The following is a 22,104-nucleotide window of genomic DNA, read 5'->3' on the forward strand; positions in this document are numbered from 1 at the left end:
TATTAATATTATAGCAATTATTTTTATTTTACCATGTGCCTATATAAACAAATATAACTCATCTTTTAAAATGTTTACAAAAATTAGTGGAATTCAGTAAGCCTCGTGTCATTTTTAAAAGTCTACTACAGGTTAATTTGTTTCAATATTGTTGAAAAATAGAGAGCCACACAGGCTATTTAAATGTAATATTTTAAATAAATTAGTTACTTTAATATGCACCCTACAATAGGATCAATTTTGAAAGGATTAAAGTTCATCCCCATGACCTATTACCTATATATTAAAATATAATACCGATTATTGATAGGTATTGTTATTAAATGTTTTAAAAGCTATAGCTTATAAGTTATAACTTATAGCTATAGTTTATACACTTCTAAAGATCACTTACTCAGTTGCCTCCTCCCAAATGTTATATATAATAACTTGGAGATCAACAAACATTTTTTGCGGTTCTTGCAGCCAACAAACAGATGCGTACAGAAAATTATTAATGTTTTCTATAAATTATACAAGTGTATACACCGTAATAATACACTATTATACACTTTTTATTATCCATTTATGATTTAAACCTTTGATACCGATTTAATGTACCTATATATGGGTTGATAGATCTTCTGCCATAGTTTAATATTTTAATGACATGTAATCATATTGACTTGTATACCATTATCCATAATAAATTTAGGTACCTAGAAAATCAATCAATCAATAAAAATAAAAATGATCAAGAGATAGGTAAGCTTTGTATTTATAATTTATTATCATTGTGTAATTTATAATATACATAGGTACTAATTACAATATATTATAACATATTATTCGCATTTGTAAACGATTTGTCTAAAAATCAATCTCACCTTAGATGTTTGCCGAAAAAAAGATATCATACAAACCTATCCAAGAGGAAATATGAGTTTGTGTGTACTCAAAATATCACGTCTTGAGCTTGTTAATGTTATTATGCATGTGTGGTGCATTATATAATATAATCGTATATCATATAGCCGCTGATGAAACAGACGAAAAAGTTGAAAATGAAAATCACGATCTGTTGTTGTTCGGCTATTTCAACGTTTTGTACACAGTGTGGGCTCAAACACTCAATTATTGCATTATGCTTAAGAGGACGTTACCCATGCATTTGTTGTCTCCGTCTTACACACGTACGACATAGAACATTTTTGTTCACTAGTTTCAATGGTGTGCTGTTAGTTTTGATATTAGAATGAATTGACCTATTATCAAAGTTTTAGGTAAGAACATTATCTATACTTGAGCGTCGGCGGATTTTTGGGTATTTTAATTTTTAAGCGAGAAATGAGCATTTTTGATTTGTGTTATTTCAAATACTCGTATCTTGCTTGAAAATGAAAATATCGAAAATCCGCCGACGCTTAAGCATAGATAATGTTTTAACCTATAAAAGTTTGATAATATTTAAATTCACTCTAATATCAAAAAAACGGCACACTATACAAACTAGTGAACGAAAATTTGTTTGTCGTAAGTTGGTAAGACGGAGACAAGAAACGCGTCGGTAGCATCTTCTTAAGACAAATTAATAACAGCCGCTGTCAGTATTTAAGAAAAGTGTCGCACATATAAGTATAATGCCGTATAACACTATACAGAGTAATATTCATTTTAGTATGTGAACGCTCACTTAGGTATTGAGATCAATTTTCATATTTTTATTTTTAAAAAGAAAGATACTTTTTTTTTACATGTGTGTAACAGGGCTATTAAAAAAAATATTTAGTAACATTTGTAATGAAAGTATTTTTAGTCATGTACTCATATTACATGACACAATCTCAGTTACAACGAATACAGTTTGAAGTATTTCTCAGTTGCATCTCAACGTTTTTGAAAAACAGTGTATTTTGTTCTAAGTAGATACCTATAGTAGGTACTTATATTATAATCTGAAACTAAATATTTTTTCGAAAATAACAACATCTCAAGTATTGAAATATTAGCTTTATTTTTTTTAAGCTCTTGAAATTTATATTTTAAGAATCGAGTAAGGTGATAAAAATGTTTGGATTACGGGTTTTGTGAAATGTTTGATGCTCATATTATGCGTTCACGACACAAATTGGCGAGCATTTTGTGTCAAAGGAATCGTCCTGCAGCGTCATATAATATTTGCATAAAACCTCATCCATCGTTAGGCAATACCTTCAATTAAGGCACGCGGGTTTCATCTCTCGATAGATCGACAGAGCCGAAATCTCCACATCGCCGAACCTATTAATTGTACTGTACCTCACATAGATAATAATATTGAAGTATAATAAAAAAGTTGCGGACAAAGTCTAAAATTCAACCGCCCACTTTCCCGCGACAACTGCAATACGACGTAATATTGCAAGAGATTAAACTATAATCTCCAATCTGCATTCGCAGACCGCGTGCCACAAATTGCAGCATAACATAATATACTTATTTCACTGGATTATTCATTTCTGCACCGCGGAGTCGAACGAATTGACACATCGCGATTCGGTCGATCGAAGTCATTGATATAAGGTATAGATGTATACATGCATACATAATATTACATAGTCGTCGGATCGTGACAACGTTTTTACATCGCAGGTAATATAATATAATATGCACCGTAGGCTGATTATACTTGCAATAACGATCTTGAAATAATATAATCGTACCTGTATGCATTTATATTGAACTGCTAAAGAACTACGGTTTTGAGCGCCTTACTATTATAGGTATATGGACTTGTTTTAGGCGGTTGCCAATAATTCACTACAATTCGTTGAAATTGCTCGGCGGGTTTTTAGCAATTATTATTTATTTATAGTTGAACCAGTCATGACTTCATGCTGAGGTTAGGATTTTATCTCCGATTTTTTTTTTATATAAATCGTGTTAAACGTTAAAATCGACAACGGATCTATTATGTGCAGTATAAGTCGAATGAGTGTTATGATTATAATTTTTGTAATTAATAACGTTATACCTATTGTTATAATAAAATATGTTTATTTTAACTTAATTTCAAAATTAACATTGTATTTCAATATAATTGTACATAATAATGATATACCCACCTATAATTCATCAGCTAATACTTTTGGTACATCAATTTTTAGTAAAAATTTGTTTTTAAAACTGTATAATATATATATTGAAATAGTTAGGATAATGTTTAAGGGTTCATATGTTTAAGGAGATATTAGCTGTAATGCTGCAAAGTGCGTAGGTACCTATGTAATATAATATACTCTAATACTCTATAGTCTGTACTATATATATATATATATATATATATATATATATAGTTAGCCATCCTATTTTATATGATTTTGATTTGAATTATTATAATGCATGTCTTAAAAAATATTTATCCATTATATCCTTACCAAATTAAAAAATATTATATTAATCTAACCCCAACCGAAGTAAAATTAGTAATTACTATAATAACTAGATCATATTAAAATATTGGCAGCTGATTTATAAAATTAATTAAATCCATAAACGGATAGCTACTAATCGTGCAGGTCATGCCCTAAACAAAAAATTAAAATATAAAAAATGAACTGAAAAATCTTATTGGTGATCCAAATGTTGAAAACTGTCTAGTAACGTTCATTAGTTTAGTTTGCAAGTAATATATTGTGGCTCGGGTAAATATTCTATATTGGAATTTTCTGCAGTTTTCTAATAATATTATTATTCATCACAAAGATCTTAAATAGAAATCACTGCGAAATCGTCTATACAAATACTTAGATGCATTAGAATTTTTGATTACGTCAATTTATTGTGATCATCGGATATCGTTCCTGACGACTGGCTAAGCGTTAAACATTTTTTCATTTTATGTAGGTACGATCACATAGAGAGAAAACTATAAATTAAAAGTGAAGACTTACTTGCCATATCGTCTATCGTCTTCTTATAATATTATTGTTGATATTTTTATTCGAAATCAACCTCAGACTATGGTATAATAAATAATGATATTGGTGTAGTTAACTAGATATTATTCTAATATTATATGGTGTCAGTGGTTAACCTAATCCACAGTAGACAATAACAACTATATAACTATGCAATATATTATATTTTACTATTATAAGTATGACATTAGATTTGTTGTATTTTACATAGTATTATAATTTAATAAATATGTTACCAAATGATTTAATACGGGTGTTAAATTTTTAATGTTATATGTTATACTGCAATTGTCATTTATTAGTGTCTAAGTGAATATTTTGTTTTCTTAATTCGTCGGCGTCAAGCTCTAAATTTAACTAATTTATCGATTTATTTTTTCTTTATTAGCGGAACTTGATTAATTCGCCTACCTTAGCTAAAGCGTCAATTATTCAGTTTATTAGTAGGTATACTGTTTAAATAATATTGGCGTGTAATGTATAATATTATAATGTTGGTAACTTATGTCGTATTTGATAACTCATCGGGTCTATAATAATAATATAGTTAGTCAATAAAATGCATCGAACACTACATCGATTATTATATTTTACGGGCTAAACATAGATTTTCGTACAACCGTATAATTCTTTATTCTTGAGTTAGATAGTATACGTGTTGGTATGGCGATTTAGATCAATATTATATGTCTATAGGTACTAAGGAAAACTGTTAATCTCATAATTTTTTCTCGATCAATTTTACCGTGAAATCGCACTTTACCTCACCAAATATTATAGTAGCTCTGTTTAGCGGTACATTTTGTTTGAAGATACTTCAGGTAAACGTTTCCAACCAAAAATATATAGATAGATATGCTTCAAATTGGAATATAATTTAATACTATTACAGTTCTTATAATACGTATAGGTTTTAATAGAAAAAACACGTTCACTGTGAAGATCTTATGACATATTTATGATATATTTAATATAATATTTTATAATATACCAAAATTGGTTTCTTGTAGTAATAAAAAAAAATGAGAGGAGAGTAATTTTATCACATCAAAATTATTTAACTTTTTTTCTTCGCCTTTAAACAGGGATTACTAAGGTTAAAATATTATTTTCTACAGATATTATATACATATTTTTTCTAAACACGGATTAAACCATCTTCAAAATGTGCACACATCGTTTATGTATACCACAATTTTATTATATAATTAATGTAAATTATACAACAAATGAATCGAACAAACAATTAAGATAGATGTCTCAGCTGATTTTCAAATTAGTGTGTTTAGTGATAATATGTAAATGAAAACATCAACAACATTATTGTTCATAAATAATATACGATATGTCTATACATTATACACGCATATCTTGGAATTTGGATCCTCATTTAAATAATATTATATTAAAAATAAATAGGTTGAATAAAGAAAACATTACTGAATATTATAATAATAATATAACCATTAGGTAATATACAAAAATAACTAATAAGTTTATTTTTTTAAGTGTTATTTCTTTATCGCGATCTGCAAGTATATTAACCCCTGTCCATTTAGAGATCTAAATCCGGGCTTTCAGGCCCCTATTCGGTTTTAGGCGTTTGTAGAATTCATTGCCATCATATCTCATTTTATCTATAGGTACATTATATATTATACTAAAATGATTTAATTGAGTAAAATCGTGTTTTTGAAAAAATCATCTTCTATAGTTACATAATCTTGTAACTAATATTTTTGAGCATCAATTTCCCTTAATACCAATTATACAGTTTTATTTGTTTTGTGATCATAGGTACATGATTACAACCATACAATAATGGATTGGTCAAGTAAAAACAATACATTTATAGTAGAACCATTAGAGTGTTAAAACACAATGTCAACATTTTAATATCTCACAATAGTGACAAAATAAATTAATAAATAATTAAAAGATAGTTGACTGGTCTTGCAACTATAAAATACCTTTAACAAATATCATAAAATACCAACCATTTGAGTTATTATTATTATTGGGAGAGGATAGAAGAACATCATTGCATGTTTCACTAAAAACTATAAAAATATCATACAATCATAATATTTTGACACTTACTAAAAATATAAAATATATACAATAATAATGCGTGTGTTCGCTGTTTGTATATGTTACGCGTCCGTGTATGTTCACCGTACGTATCCGGAAAATCAGATCTTCAATACAACACAATAACGTCATATAATATTATTATACGATTAAATTAATTCGGGTACACGTACCTACTACAACTCATTTATACGAAATGAATTATGCATTAAACAATTACACGTTCAGAGATGATCACGAAATAATCCTTTGATTTCGACGAAACGTGAAACGTTCACATTGTCCGATACGACGCGACGTCCATGTGAAAATTATTTTAGAAAAGTAAGTTATAATGCTCAGCCGTAGGTACCCATTATAATATTGAGTATATACGTACATAATATTATTGTTGTCATTTGTGCGTATGCGATAAGACTGACGGTACGGTAGTCGTCACGACCGTTTAACAAGTGGCTCGAAATCGCTGAACGGTTCTCCTACATACATGTATTATGCTATAATGTAGTGTTATTGTTGTATTTTGATGTATGGCTGTTGTTGTAAGTATATATATAGGTACGTGTCGCTGAATTAGCAAATTAGCATAATATATATTATTATAAATCGTAAATATTTTTGAATCGACATTGGTGAAACTCAACGATTTGAAATGGTCTTATCTTGCAGCAACATTTTCCTTTGGCGATATTTGTATGAACCTGTTAAGAAAGAAAAAACAACTTGATGAATGAACATTAATATAGTAATCAGGTGTTTAGTATCTGAAACGCAATAATTATTATTAGTATTTAAAAATGGCATTAAAACCGTTAAGCGAATAGCAAAAGCTGATCGACATCCTATAGACTATAGAGTTCACAAAGAATGATTAATAGCTATATATTTATATTAGATAAATTCGAAATGCGTTTAAAATGTTTGAATGTTATTCCGGTTATTCGATTAAAAATGTACATACAAGAATTATTGACTTATCCTGTGTTATTTGCATGAGTAGATTATCTTTAAATTTTCAGTGAAGATATTCAGCCTCTATAAATTTCAATCAAATGTATTTAACCATTGACTATATTACATTATATAAGAAATAGCAATAAACGAACAAATCGCTGGACGAGTAGCAAGTATTTAAAAATGACTTCATTAATCGTCTATACAATACTTAAACTTAATTAAATACAATATAATTATTATTTATTTATTCATACAAATTTATTAGTGTTTAAAAATTAAGGTATGAATTAAATAATAAATTTTCAATGAAAACCATGGATTCGTAAATTTAATATTAGCGATGAAATATCTGGTTCAGTGTTACTTAAGGCCTTCCGTGTACCAACATGTAGTCTTTCGCGTACCACAGTTTGAGAACAGCTGGTCTATACCTACTATAGTTTAAAAATAATATAATAAATAATATAATAAATAATATAAGGGCCAACATCACTCGGTATACCTAATCGGTATATTGCTGAAAGTATAGTAATAATATATATTTGAAGAACATATTATTATTATGAATATTTTTGATTGCATTTTAATGATTAAAACTAAAATACAGCAAAATATAATACAAAATCATACACTCAATTTAGATAATATATCATTGAATATTATAATGAGAACGTTTATTGTTACTTATGAGTTAGATTATATTATGATGCTATTAAATTATAGTCATTCACATTGCACATCATTTTTGTGGGTTCGTAGAAATTATTGCAGACACATATTTTTGTTATATTTTAGGTACAATGTACAAAGTACATACGTATAGTTAAATGTGAAATAGAGTGCAACGACAAATGTATTTTACAGCGGTGGCAAGTAATTTGATAAATTTCGTTGACCAATAACCCAAATATGCTTGTATTTGAAATAATTTGGATTTTAATACAACTGAAATATTTTATTGGGAAATTTGAAATTTCTCATAAGCTGAGGTTCCCCTCCTGTAGTACATTACATCGTTACATACATAAGCACTAAATGGTCAATTTCGAAAACGTTTATAGGTAGGTATCTTAAACAATCTCTAACCATCTACTGCAGTTTTGGACGTTTAAAATTATTAAATAATTTATAATTTATAATTATTAAATTAGGTAATAAATATTTCTTCGTATTTTCTAATATATTATTATCTATAACATATTGCCTGATCCGTGATCAAACAAAATTAATCTATTTACCTAGTATTTAATCGATGGTGGAATCTATCTGCAATAGAGAAAAACCGATTTGCTAGTATCACAAGTTAACAAAAACTTCTAATATAGGTATCCAGAGTGACACACGTCACGGTGTAGTAAGTTATTCTTGGTATATAAAAATATCGTTCCCCCTAAATAACAAGCACAATCACACACACAAACATAATATATATATTATATGGTATAAGTGCGTATAACTAACGTGAAACGCCGTACTTTTATGAGTTATACACCGTGAGGAGAATCTTGCGTGCATCGGTAGCGATTTGTTCGGTTAAATCCGAAACGGATTTCCTGTTACTCCAAACATAACCTATAATATATAGGTAGTGTGCTGATACACTTGAGCTCCTCAACAGCCACCTGGCACCTGTTGCCTGTATACTTATTCACCATCTGTACATAGGAACATGCTTCCGTTACGGTTGGCGAAAGCAGCATTTTCCATCTCATTGTTTTACTCGGGTTTCAAAAAAAAAAAAAAAAAATAATAAAATAATTTGAATTCATTGGATTTTATTACTAACCAATCCATTTTTACTTTTAAGGTATTCCACGATCCACGCATCGCTTTATTGTATACAAAACTCAGTTGTCTACAACTTAAAGTTTTATAAAGCTGCTATAGAAATTCTATTTTAAAGCTACAACGAAGTGGTCATCAATAAAAATTATTTCCAGTTATTATAATGCAATTTATCAAATCATAACTATTATATAATAGTATCTATTTGTGGTTTAAAAAATAATTCAAATAATAAGTACATTTTTTCACAGGGAAACACAACATTTATTATAAATATATTTTAATAAATGATTTATATTTTAGTGCTTTCGCAAATATTCAATATTTAATAAAAATTTTACTTTTATAGCTGTGGACAATCGATGCTATTTAGAAAATGGCGGTTCGGCCGAAAGCTTCTTCGTGTCCGAAGATGTACCAGTCGGATCTATTATTGGTATAACCACTTTATGTTGATTTTGTAAAATCTATCTTTGAAGATTGCAGTAACATCGCTAACTACTCCGATTTTTATAGGCGTTTTGAAGATAAACGGAGACACTTCCGAAACTGGAAACATAAATTTATCACTGAAAGAGGTGGACAGCCCGGTCGCCATCCTACCCGGTACAAAAGAGCTCAGTCTGACCAAACTATTGGATAAAGAAGTATATTAAACCATTATAAATTATCAAAATATCAAATATCAATTAATGTTCAACTAATAAAATATAACAATATTATAATATTATGATACTAATATTAAGCGTATGGGCGCGTCATTACAGGGTATTTCCGGACCATCATCGGTTTACGTAAATGTGATCTGCGAGCGAAAACATACAGCCGATCCCGTAAGTCCACGTTGTTATAATATTAAACATTTTTTTTCTCTATTTTTGTTTATATATCTTTTTTTGTGTAATCACAGCATAAAGGTACACCGTACACACCTAAATTCGTAAAACTTGCCACTATAATGGTATAGACAAGCCTGGGCATAAATAAGTTAAAAAGTTAAAGTTAAGTTAATTTTAACTTTTTAAAATTTGATGTTCATTAACTTAATTTTTAACTTAACTGATTTTTATTGATATAAACCTTATAAATAACGAGTTACTTCTAATCAAATCCAAAGATTTAGAAATCAAGTAACAAAATCATAATTATTCTAATATAGGTATTCTATAGGTAGGTACCTATTCCTAATTATCATATTATTATTACAAGATTGCGACAAAACATCATTCCGTTTTTGGACTTCCTTTTAATAAACTTAATAATAAAAATATATACTGTGTACCTAATATCTCCTTGTTTGTTTCAGAACTTTGCTATTCCAGTAAGCATTCGAGTCACCGACGCCAACGACAACGCTCCCATATTTGTCAATGCGCCTTACGTACTCAATATATCTGAGGTATTAATTAATTAATATTTAAAACATTTTTTTGCGGTTCTGTATACCATAGTTACACGCCTAATATAGGTATTAAGTTCATATAAGTATTTCTATTTCAACCAATTTTCCGCACATTTACAGGTGACCGTGGTCGGGACCAGAGTGCTACAGGGCATCAAAGCCGTCGACGCCGATCAACTAGGTCCGTTTTCCACTGTACACTATACCGTGCTTCCGGGACCGCATTCAGTAAGTTGAACAATTATTTATTGTTTATCGAACCGACACTCAACGTTATTAGAATATTGTTACTGAATAACGCGTCCATATAAATTATTAAACATGTATACCTTACAATAATGTACCTGCTATTACCTATATTGTGTCGTGGCTTGCTATATATACCCTCCGATAATATTATATTACATTTTTTTCTCTGCTTCGTAAACTCTTTTCTAGCAATATTATATTTTATTATAATGTATACGACGATTGTGTATTTTGTGCAGCCAATTTTCATAGGCGGGAGTAAAACGATCTTAGAGGTATGACTATGTTATACATATTATGTATATGTAAACCGACCGGACACCTATATAATATTATATAATATATATATATTATACGATTTGTATGATATCAGCGTAATAATAAAGTATATATATATATCACAAGTATATAGGGACGGATCCAGTGATATAGGGTAAGGGACCATGCAACGCTCTCAAATATACACCATAAACATATAATTGTTCCCAATTTCATTATCGGTCACAGTAGAAATTGTATTTAACCTAATTCAACTGTCGAAGTAGGTATACAACAGTACATCGATGTTCAAATTGTTGATAGATAAATTTAATATAAAAAAATGTAAATAATAACATGTGACACTAATAAAATAAAAAATATTCAAGTAAAACATAATAGAATATACGTTTTAAATGATTGGCCTCTTATAGATATCCACTCTAAAGTCTGGACCCGTGCCTGAGTAATGGTAGTTAAAATTTTAGACTCACGGTAGATCGAACAGTATTATAGTCAATAGTCATTATATTTACAAGTTTATGTTATGACGATTATTGCAGGATTTTTTCGTTTTCGTCAACGGCCTAGAAGGAACTCTGGTATTAAGAAAAGCGTTGGACTACGAAACCCTTTCAAATTTTACCATCGGTATTCGAGCACAGGTAATTTTGTACTTAAATATAATGACAGATAATACTGTGGATAATAATATATGGCATACAATAATTTCATATGATTTTTTTTGACTGGACTTTTTTGTTTTAGGATCAAGGCAATCCACCGCAATACACAGATACAATCATATTTGTTAACATCATTGACGCAGATGATCAAAATCCAAAGTTTTATGACGAAAGATATACTGCCACTTTACCTGATAATGCTGTCAAAGTAACGAACATTAAATACCAAAACTTTATATAGAGTGATCAGAACTGAGGCTGTGGATTTAATGCACTCTAAGAACATTAAAACCCGAGTATTAAAAATTAGCAAAAAGTTCTTTTAAATATGCAATAAATTATTATTGTTATTTTAAAAAATATACAAATATTTCAGATAATTTTTGGCCAATTTTTAGTAGGTTAGAAATACGTTTCTTCTTAAATGCAGTAGGTATTATTCGGTAATGTGTAGGACAATTTTTACCGAACTCAATTTCTTCTATTCAATAACAAAATAAACACATGTGAATGCATTAAACTTACTACTGACATGATCAAAATAAATATCATAGTTATATATTTTGCAATATATTACCATATTTTTTGTTTCCCATAACCAGGGCACAAAACTGAGGGTTTTTCCAAGAGAAATTGCTGCATACGATCAAGACCTCGGAATAAACGCTAATATTTTTTACACTCTGAACTCTGGTTGGTACCTATTGAAAATCAATTTAATATAAATATTGTTATACATTAAAAGATCAATTTTTTTCGGTCGTGTCATAAATCAGATACTCAAGACTCTCGATACTTTGAACTGGACAGAGTTTCGGGTAGTGTTACCGTCAAACGTGCCATTCCAGAAGACGATTTGTTGCAACCGGTCACGATGGTCATTCGAGTATGTATAGTCAACTCCGTATTGTACGCATAGCCCAGTTGCCGCATTATAGGTGAAAATAGTGTTTGAGATTTGGGGAGGGGGCTGAAGCTCAGGTCTATATCGGAATTTTTGACAATCTTCAGGAGGCCTTAGCGCCTTAACCCTCACCCAAACCCCCCACTATTTTCGTCTACGAGTTATCGCAGGACATCACTGGACTGAACAATTAATATGTATTTCAGGCCACACAATTCGATAATGCCGATCGTTATGCACTGGCTACGTTGACTATAAGCCGACCGGGTACGTCACTTCGTGAACTACAGTTTTTACAAGACCACTATCAGGCAGGAGTGTTGGAAAACGTGCCGTTAGATAGCGTCCTGCTGACTGTGATCACTAACAAGCCAAAGGATAAGCGGTTGAAGTATTGGCTGAGCAACTATACGGACATATTTTCAATTTCTATCAACGGTGACATAGTTTTGAAAAAACCGCTTGATTACGAAACGATTGACAATTATGTGTTTTATGCTTTTGCAACCGACAGTTTTATGGTAGGTACCATACTACCATTCACCAGATATTATTAAATATTATAATAATATAAAATTGATATTGTTAAGACAAATTTTCATGAAAAAAAACCCGTGTCTATACGACTATACATTTATATCTAGTAGGTAGATTACAACTATAGAGTATAATATCATATATAATACGATTAATGCATGTGTTAATTTTATCAAGAGTTCCGTTTGGTCATCTTCTCCAGTTTCGTTCATACTTTTACTGGTTTTGGTGAACCGAACTCTTCCCTCTAAGAACTTCGTATACAACTTTTACCTCACTGTATTATTATAATATGATATTATGTATGGTTCTGGTCTCTGGGACCGAAATAGTTAATGAAGTCGTTTTTGTCTGGGAGACACCGATAGAACGATTTGTTTCGGATCATATAATACCTCGAGTTTTCCGGTTGACGTATCATACTGGCAACTGCATTTTCTCCGTCGGGTGCAACGACTAATCTCGTATGCCTTAAGTATTTTTCTTCGTTAATATTATTATTTTCGAAGACACTTCCTGGTCTAAAACCATTTATTAGACATTTTTTCATGTATATGACTTATTATTTAACTGTATTTTTATTCTGTACTTATATATTATAACATGCAACACCACATTTTTCTTCATTTTTCTATTGTTTATACAATAACGTAAATCAATTGGTAGATTTAAATGTGATGGTAAATGTGCTGGGACATAAAATTAATGGATCATTGTGTATTGTTAACATAACTTATGCCTAGTCGGTAACAAAAGTATCTTGAATAGAGGGTTGATCAGAAGCAAGTATAATATGTAAGAATACCGACTTGATGAACTTCAGCATTAATTATAGCTATAGTCTATATTTGAAGTGGAAGAACCATGACATATTTGGAAATGCTGGTCTGTCAGATATGATTTTAATTAATAGGAATAGTGTGGGGATAAAACATTTACAATGTTTAAAAAGGAGACCTTAATGCGAAAGCGAATTCCATGCCTGCAGTTCACAGAGTGGTTCTGAAGCGCGGAGGTCACATATTTTTGTTTATTGGCGTATCACCGCATCGGACACATCGAGGGCTATAATATCTACAATAATAGTATGACTTTAGTGAATAGTATGACCACACTCTTCAGAATTTTGAGATCGACTTCATGACCCTAGGGTTGTGAGGTTCTTCGTCCACTTAAATATTAGTTTGCAATAAGGATTCTGGTTGAGAAATTTCGTTCCAGTGATCTGTCGGCTCCAAATGGACAGTAAAAAGTGCCAGAGAGATCCTCATCCTCCAATGGATAAATATTTATTTAGTTATATAGTATTACTTAATATTATTAATATTTTTTTGGACTTTCGACGAAGTATAGAAAAACAATGTCTATATTTTATTTTCATATAAATCATGCAACCGTGATTTTCAGAACACTTCTGCATTCGTCAACATCACAGTACTGAACGTTAACGATTGGGATCCTAGATTCCGATACCCACAATACGAGTTTTATGTGCCAGATATATCATTATCTCAATTACTACCGGGCACGGTGATTGGTAAGGTGGAAGCTGCAGATGGTGATCGTGGCGATCGTGTTACTTTAGCACTGCGAGGGCCGGAATCTAGGTAAAAGCAATACGTAACATTATTTATTTTATCATACTACCTAATAAAATAATAACCTAATACGATATGACCAACTAGTTCATATCAAATACAATTATTTTTTTTGAAATTGCAGTTGATTAATGTTTACTTATATTTTAGAATGTTTGCCATAGAAGATTCAGGAGATATCGTATTGGGTGATTTATCAGATCTTAATACTTCCACTGCACATCTAGTTGCTGTAGCTACAGACACCGGAATTCCTCCGAGACAAGTAGGTGTCCGATTTATATTTTCTAATTCGTGTTTTATAATATTTTATATTTTTTATAGGCTTCGGTGCCAGTCATTGTACATTTACCAGACACGGTTGTCAGGTCTGCTGGTCGGACATCTGCTAACAGCTATACAGTATTCGTGATATTTGGAGTTATTTTGGGCGTTCTCAGCTTAGTTATAATAGCATTGATCGTTCATATTCAAAAAAAGTATTCGATTTAATTCATGAGGAAAAACATTTTCAAAAAACTCACTTAACCATTTGTTTTTACTTTTTAGTAAACGACCAAAACTTGGCACAGCGACAAATTTCGACGTGCGCACTAAGTTTGAAGGATTTAAACGTACCAATCCTATATATGATGAAAAACGTTTAGTTGGAGTCGGCACCAAAATGCAAAATCCACTATTTAATCCAAAAGAAGACTCTGCCGATCCTTTATATACTGCGACAGTTAAAAGTTTGTATATTTTTAACCATATAGTCGTATGACCTGAAATTTAAATTATAAAATACCAGAGTTGCAAAATTTCTTCTGATTATTTGATTGAGTGATTTTCAAAACGGGTTTTTTAAAACAGTTGTTTATTTTAATTATTTGGATAAACAATTAATGTTTTATTATACTTTAAAATTATTTAAATATTTTTTTTATTCGATTAATATAAATTGTAGTTGGATGATTATTTAAATAAAAATATACTACTATTATGCACTACTCTCTAAAATACCATACTATTGTAGGAACAAACACATTTATATTTATCATGTGAAATTATATAATATAATAATGACTTACTATTTCCATAATTTTTGACAATTTTATCTTAGCAACCAGAATGTTTCCCGGAACAACTAATGGAAATGGTCGAGCTAAAATGGGTGCAGTACAGCAAACACTTCCTCGATCTAGGCACAAGTTCCCTGCTCCAGCTCCACCTCAAGTGCCTAGGGGTGGTGGAGGCGGTGGCCGATCACCTGCTGGTTCTTCGACCACTACCACCACAGCCACGCCAAGTCCAGTGAGCAGATTTTCCAGAATGCCCCATTGGCCCACCGAGGCTATCCCTAAACGTGTTAAGAAGCTCAGCTGGGATGATCGTAATTCGTGTGCCCACATGACGGTATGTAAAAAAAATCACAATTAGATGTGTATGACACTAAAATAACAATTTAGAAATCAATTTCAACCATAAATAATAAGGTAATAGATAACTTATGTCTGAGAAACTCGTAGGAAGGTGGACACAGGACACTTAAAGAAGTGTCAGATTAAATATTTAAAAATTAAAGATTGAAAGGTTGGTGATTAATCAAACATACAAGTTGAACTATAAATTAATGCTATTCTGTGAATATAATTGAAAAAAAATGTATTCTAAACTTGTAAGTAAAATATATCTATGAAATGTATGACTGAAACAAATATTTATGATCAATAACATATAATTTTTTTTAGCCTTGACATTTCATTATTAAACTTACAATTTCTTTGAATTATAACAATTTTTCTCTTGGCTTACTAAAAACATTTTCCACTCATATATTCAAATCATAACATAACTATAATTTATTTGACTATACAATATTAATATATTATATTAGTATAATTTATATTATGTAGATATTAGTATAACAACAACAATTAGGTAAGTATTTAAAATTAATTGTTTAATCTTGTTTAATTGAATTACCTATTAATCTTGACCCAACATTTTCCGATTCCGTAAATTCAAATTAATAGATGTAAAAGTAATTTGTCTATTTAAAATTTATAGAATACTTATGAATAGGTAGGTACATGCAAGTATGTGATATATATATATATATATATGCGGTTCTCTAGACTCTGGAGTAGCATCAAATTCTGAATAACGTGAAAAAAATAAATTAAAGATCACTGATAATTAAACTGCAGGCTATCATACACTTTGGTGTTGACTTAAAAATTGAGGTCAAACATGAAACCGCCCTTAACGTCTATTACAATCATTATGTTTACTTTTTTATAAATCAAATTATATCTCAGGATAATTTCTTTTACCAAAAAAAATTGAATATGTATTAAGGTTAATGTAACGTAAAATAAATTAGCGAAGTTATCAAAGCATAACATTCCTTAACTAGATAGATACATTTATTTAATTGGACTACTCAAACCACTGCAATTCTTTGTTCTAAATTATTAAGTTTGAAAACAGTAAAAACATTCAAACTGCTAATCTAAAAGCAATATAGAAAGTTAAGTTCGAGACGACATGTTATACGCAATAGGTTGATTATATGTAGGTAGGTATTTATCTATACTGGCTATACTATTATAGTCAATGAAAGAAACGAGATGTTTTAGTGAAATTATAAAGTAAAATAAATTTAACAATTAAGTTTGTTTAACCATTGATTATACATAGTATAAGTATCGGATAATTATAAGTTTGGTGTTGTGAATTCAATCTACTTATTACTTATATATTATAATATAATGGTATAAAGGTGAAACTATACTTAAATGTTTTGTGATTTACGACACGCAATGTACAATTATGTGCATAAGGTTTTTAGATAGGTACCTAATTTAAAATTGTTTAAAAATTTAAATGATACGTATTTTTTTTTTAGAAAATGTGTAGTGCCTAAGCGTTTTTTTTATTGGGTATGAGTATAATATATTATAATGTAATTTTTAACTTTTATTTATTTTAAATTTACCAATATTATAAATAATAGATAGATACTTATTACATATTATTATTTACTGTATAATCACTGTAAGTGTAATGTATGTTAACTGTGTGGCCCAATTAGTAAAAATGGTAAACGATAGTTATTATTCGTAGTATTAACACACGATTTCTTTTTGATTATTTATGGGATATTTGATATTTTTACACACTTTCTGTTTAAATAAACAAAATTTCATTTTATTTATCATAATTTACCTAAATAATATGATATATTATATTCTACTGCATTGTTACGCATATCATCGACGCAGGTTAGCTTGCTATTGTACTTATAACCTATATGTATAATAACGACCGATCTATTAAACTTGCTTGTTAGTTGTTGAATAGTTTATAGTATACATTATACTATAGGTACTGCGCGAGATGTATTAACTAATCAATAATAATATTATTTTTTTTTAAAATTATAATATCTAATTTATTGTATTGTTTTATTTTGTTTAGCGTGAGATCGACCCGAGCGTCAGTGTGACTCCAGTCGAAGAAACGAGAAGAGAAGACAATTTAACAGTTTATTTTTAGAATATTTCGGCAATTCGAAATTAAAGTAAAATCTTAAGTATAAAAACTATGTGATAAGATCAAAATTATAACATAAGGTATTCATATATTATTACATTTATATATAGGTAGGTACATACGTCATAAAATGTGTATATAAATAAATACATTATTCCTTTTTATCGTGTTACATGTAGTCATATACTCATATATTGGTATATACTCGTAATATGTTAAGTATAGCTCTTAAATATATAAACATACAATTGTATAGAAATAATCATGTAGATTTTTAACCTTTTTTTGTAATTAACTTAATTTTATTTCTTTAAAATTTGTGTCTCATATACGGACTGAATTGTGTAAAATATCTACTACCTATATTATATATGTTTATTAAACATTTACAATTGCTGTTCAATAAATAATAATACATAAAATGGTATTTTTAATTGCTGCATTTGACGAAATATATTCACAATTCACTGGAGGTTATAATATTATGTATACATTCCTCATTATGTATTTTATTGTATTTATGTCATAAGCGTGCCCCACAAGGGCAGAAGCCAGCAGGACGTACTTTCCGGCCCCCTGAACGGTTTGAATAGATTTAAAAGGGCCGAACCGGTTCAATTATCCTAGCTGGGCCACCGTATAATGATCAACACAAAATAAGATAGTTATCCAAAAATGTATTAAATTATCAAGCTAATATTTTCTGTGTTTAATAGGTCTATCCTTAACACAGGCCTTTACTATAGTATATTATTATTATTAATTATTATTAACATTCATTAAAAATGTATAATATGACATATTGACGGTGAAGCCCGAAAGCGCAAATCGACCTTTTTTTTCGATAACTCAAAAGCGTAAAATGAATTTGTGCTTTTGTACCTTGGTAGTGGGATAAAAGCGCAAAAATAAATTGTATAACCTGACACAATATTTTACTGACCTAACGCTTGACTCTCTACGCTTTGCATATTGTAGGTATATAATCCGTTTCACGACATATTGCAGCAACTCGTCGCGACGGTTGTTGCATTTGTGCATTTGTCTTACAGTCTATGTCTATTATACAGTCAAATGGTCGAAAAACTACGAATCGCAAATCTAAAGCCATCTCCAATACAAAAACTTGGACCATGTGTAATGAAAAAAAAATTTCCAGATTGGAATATTTGAAGACAGTGGGCTTCAAATTTAAAATTAAATTTTAAAATAATATATTCAAAATAATACTCAACATTATATTTTTTATTTTTACTATTTTTATTTTATTTTTTATTACCAATTTTAATATCACTGTGACACTTTAAATGCTTAATTTAATATTAATAATAACTAAGATTTTAATTAAATACACTTTTTTTATAAAATTGATTTGCGCTTATGGGTTATTAAAAAGGTAATTTTTTTTGCGCTCATGGGTTATTTATTTTTGCACTTTTGGTTTGCGTTTGGGTCATATTTTGCGCTTATGGGCTACACCCAATATTGATGTATATCTTATATTAAAATTGATCGAAAACCAAAAATAACTAGGGTTACAGTCGTGTCATAACGATGCAATAAATACACTAATATTAGTATCATTGTCACCGTCCCCCAGTTCGCGTATTATAATATATAAGCAATTTGTAAGAAAAAATTTAAAAATTGGCCGGTAAAAATGTTTGTTCCACCTGACTTAAAACTCTGCGCATGCCTATGATTTATGTAATTGTGTATGATTTATTGTCTCATAGTTTGTCTGTGAAATAGACAACAGACAAATGATTTTACTAATTTTCAATGACATAGGTATATCTTTGATATTTTAGCCATTGTTTGGCAGAGTGGTTCTTCATAATACTTGGATTTTTTTTTTACGAACTCAGTATTATACAGTTTCACTTTAATAGTAATGCATACCGTTATTGCCAACAACTCATGAGTGCTTTTTAAAATTAAATTTCATTGAAGTTACAACTTGAAATGTTTGCTGATGTTTTGATTCTTCTGCTTTTTAATTTTTATCCTCCAAGCAATTTACTGTTGCACAATATTGTGTTTTACAACTAACTTTTAATATTTGATTCATGTTGTTTCTTTACGTGTGCTAAAACATAATTCATGAATCGTCATAGCTTAAAAATCAATGTGTTAAAAACATCGTAGAGGCAATAGGTACTATAAATAATTTCAACTTAATATAATGTTGGCTGTATAACCTGTAATATAGTTTGTTTTGGACTTATGGTGTGTAAAACTCATTATTTTAGGTTTTAATGATTGCGTATTAAATACATAATAAAAATGTATGGAATTATTCAATTTTTTTTTAGTTATAAATCGTAAGACTATTGCTATATATTTAAACTAAATATTAATTGTTGCTATCAGATACTTAAATACTTTTTTTTTAAATGCTCGAATACGGAAAAGGTAAGTATATACTCATGACGTCAATGTTCTACATTTAATCGCGTGACTATAATATTAAATACAATGTTTTCAGTGTTTTGTGTTTTAAGTAACTCATAAATTCTTAAAAATCCATAACACTTGAAAATAATAATTCTAAAAACCTTAATACCTATAGAAAACTTTGGTCTTTTTATAAATATTGAAGTTGGATTAGTGGAGATATAGATTCACAAATTATATTAAAATTTTCTTAAAAAAAGGAAAATATTATAGTTTCCGAGTATTCTTTCTTAGTTTATTGAATACTGTTGTGTGTTATTCAGATTTCTGAATCCTTCCATAGACGATATTTGTTATCAATATACTTTCTATAAATATAATTATTCATTACAAGCTCTATAACAAACTACGACTCAATGACTATCTACGCATTGGTCTTGTTATGAATGCATAGCTATTTTTATTCAAGAATTTGGTGTATATTTATTGTTTAATAATTAATTAAATTCATGTATTTAAATGTGTAAACTTTATTATAGTATTGATACTATAAATTAAGATACATTTATTTTCTCAATAATGTGTAGGTAATTTGTAGGCAATTATTTTAAAACATAAAAATGTATTTTCAACAATAAGTTAAGATGACGTACGTTAGTAAAACTTAATTTAATGAAGAATATAAAAAAATAAAACATAAATCAACTAAAAATAGTATCTATTCATTGTTGAAAAAAAATATAATGAACAAATGTGTGAAACTTTATAATAGCTTTTAAGTGTACTGTATACAGATAATATATTAAACTATAACTATGTATTCATAAATACATAATATAGTATATATCTTATATACCTACCTAAGTATAATATTATGATATATATATACATATAATACATATTTCCGACTTCAAACTCGGGACCAACTTACATCTTACATATTATATACTGTTTTTATACATAGGTATGTACGATAAACTGATATGTAGATGTATCAAACTTTTAGGTAAAAACTATTATGCAATACAACACGTCATACAAAAAAATCAATTTTTCAACACGAATAGCACAGGAACAAAAGAAATTTATAAGCAAATTTATAACTATGCAAATAAAGTATAATAATTAGGTCGTTACGACATAAATATAGTTGATACTTTATTACAGAATTATATACAATAGTAACCTCGCTATACTTCACCTTATAATTTAGTCTTGGAATAATACATTTTATTCAGTAGTTTATATCGGATACCAGTATATTACGCTAAAATGTTATTTTATCAAGGAGCTAATATTTTTAATATTTCACATTTACATTTTTGTAAATCCTAAATGCCTAGCTGAACATGAAATTCCTACAGTTTCGTTTTGTTTTGCAGTTAAAAAATTATATAAAATATACTTTCTTAGTATATTCTTATGCATACATAATATTAATATATATACATTTGTATATTACGTACCTACTTTGTTGTTATTCATTGCTATTTGAAAGATTTCCGATCGATGTCAATGATAATAGAAGCTGTAAATTCCCGAACATGACATCTTTTAGTAAGCACAACACAAACAGCGTTAGAAAAAACGCAACTTATTAATGTTGTAATGTTGTCAAACCGATGTATCATCCCAGTCAGGATCGTTTAAGACGAGTAAGTCACATTACAAATTTCAAAATTCGCCTTAAGTCAGTCGACTGTCTCCAATATTTAACCCTGAATAGGTACTTTTTCATACTATACCGCCGTCGAAAGGAACCCAA

The 22,104-nt window shown here is 29.2% G+C and overlaps 1 protein-coding gene across 1 annotated transcript in view; it reads left to right on the forward strand.

Annotated features, from left to right (window-relative positions):
- LOC111032557 (protocadherin Fat 4) overlaps positions 1 to 18,364 on the forward strand; it is a 47,200-nt gene extending 28,836 nt beyond the window's left edge. Inside the window, exons 3-18 of the mRNA XM_022312935.1 lie at positions 9,121 to 9,207; positions 9,288 to 9,418; positions 9,539 to 9,604; positions 10,078 to 10,170; positions 10,294 to 10,401; positions 11,244 to 11,345; positions 11,449 to 11,574; positions 11,969 to 12,059; positions 12,143 to 12,252; positions 12,477 to 12,791; positions 14,215 to 14,414; positions 14,556 to 14,670; positions 14,730 to 14,884; positions 14,955 to 15,136; positions 15,508 to 15,800; positions 17,868 to 18,364. Of these exons, the coding sequence (XP_022168627.1) occupies positions 9,121 to 9,207; positions 9,288 to 9,418; positions 9,539 to 9,604; positions 10,078 to 10,170; positions 10,294 to 10,401; positions 11,244 to 11,345; positions 11,449 to 11,574; positions 11,969 to 12,059; positions 12,143 to 12,252; positions 12,477 to 12,791; positions 14,215 to 14,414; positions 14,556 to 14,670; positions 14,730 to 14,884; positions 14,955 to 15,136; positions 15,508 to 15,800; positions 17,868 to 17,945 (2,252 nt within the window). The 3' untranslated portion in view covers positions 17,946 to 18,364. The remainder of the gene's footprint in view (positions 1 to 9,120; positions 9,208 to 9,287; positions 9,419 to 9,538; positions 9,605 to 10,077; positions 10,171 to 10,293; positions 10,402 to 11,243; positions 11,346 to 11,448; positions 11,575 to 11,968; positions 12,060 to 12,142; positions 12,253 to 12,476; positions 12,792 to 14,214; positions 14,415 to 14,555; positions 14,671 to 14,729; positions 14,885 to 14,954; positions 15,137 to 15,507; positions 15,801 to 17,867) is intronic.
- The last annotated feature ends 3,740 nt before the right edge of the window (positions 18,365 to 22,104 follow it).

This window comes from Myzus persicae, unplaced genomic scaffold, assembly GCF_001856785.1.
Source record: "Myzus persicae strain clone G006 unplaced genomic scaffold, MPER_G0061.0, whole genome shotgun sequence".
In the NCBI taxonomy this organism is placed as follows: domain Eukaryota; kingdom Metazoa; phylum Arthropoda; class Insecta; order Hemiptera; family Aphididae; genus Myzus; species Myzus persicae.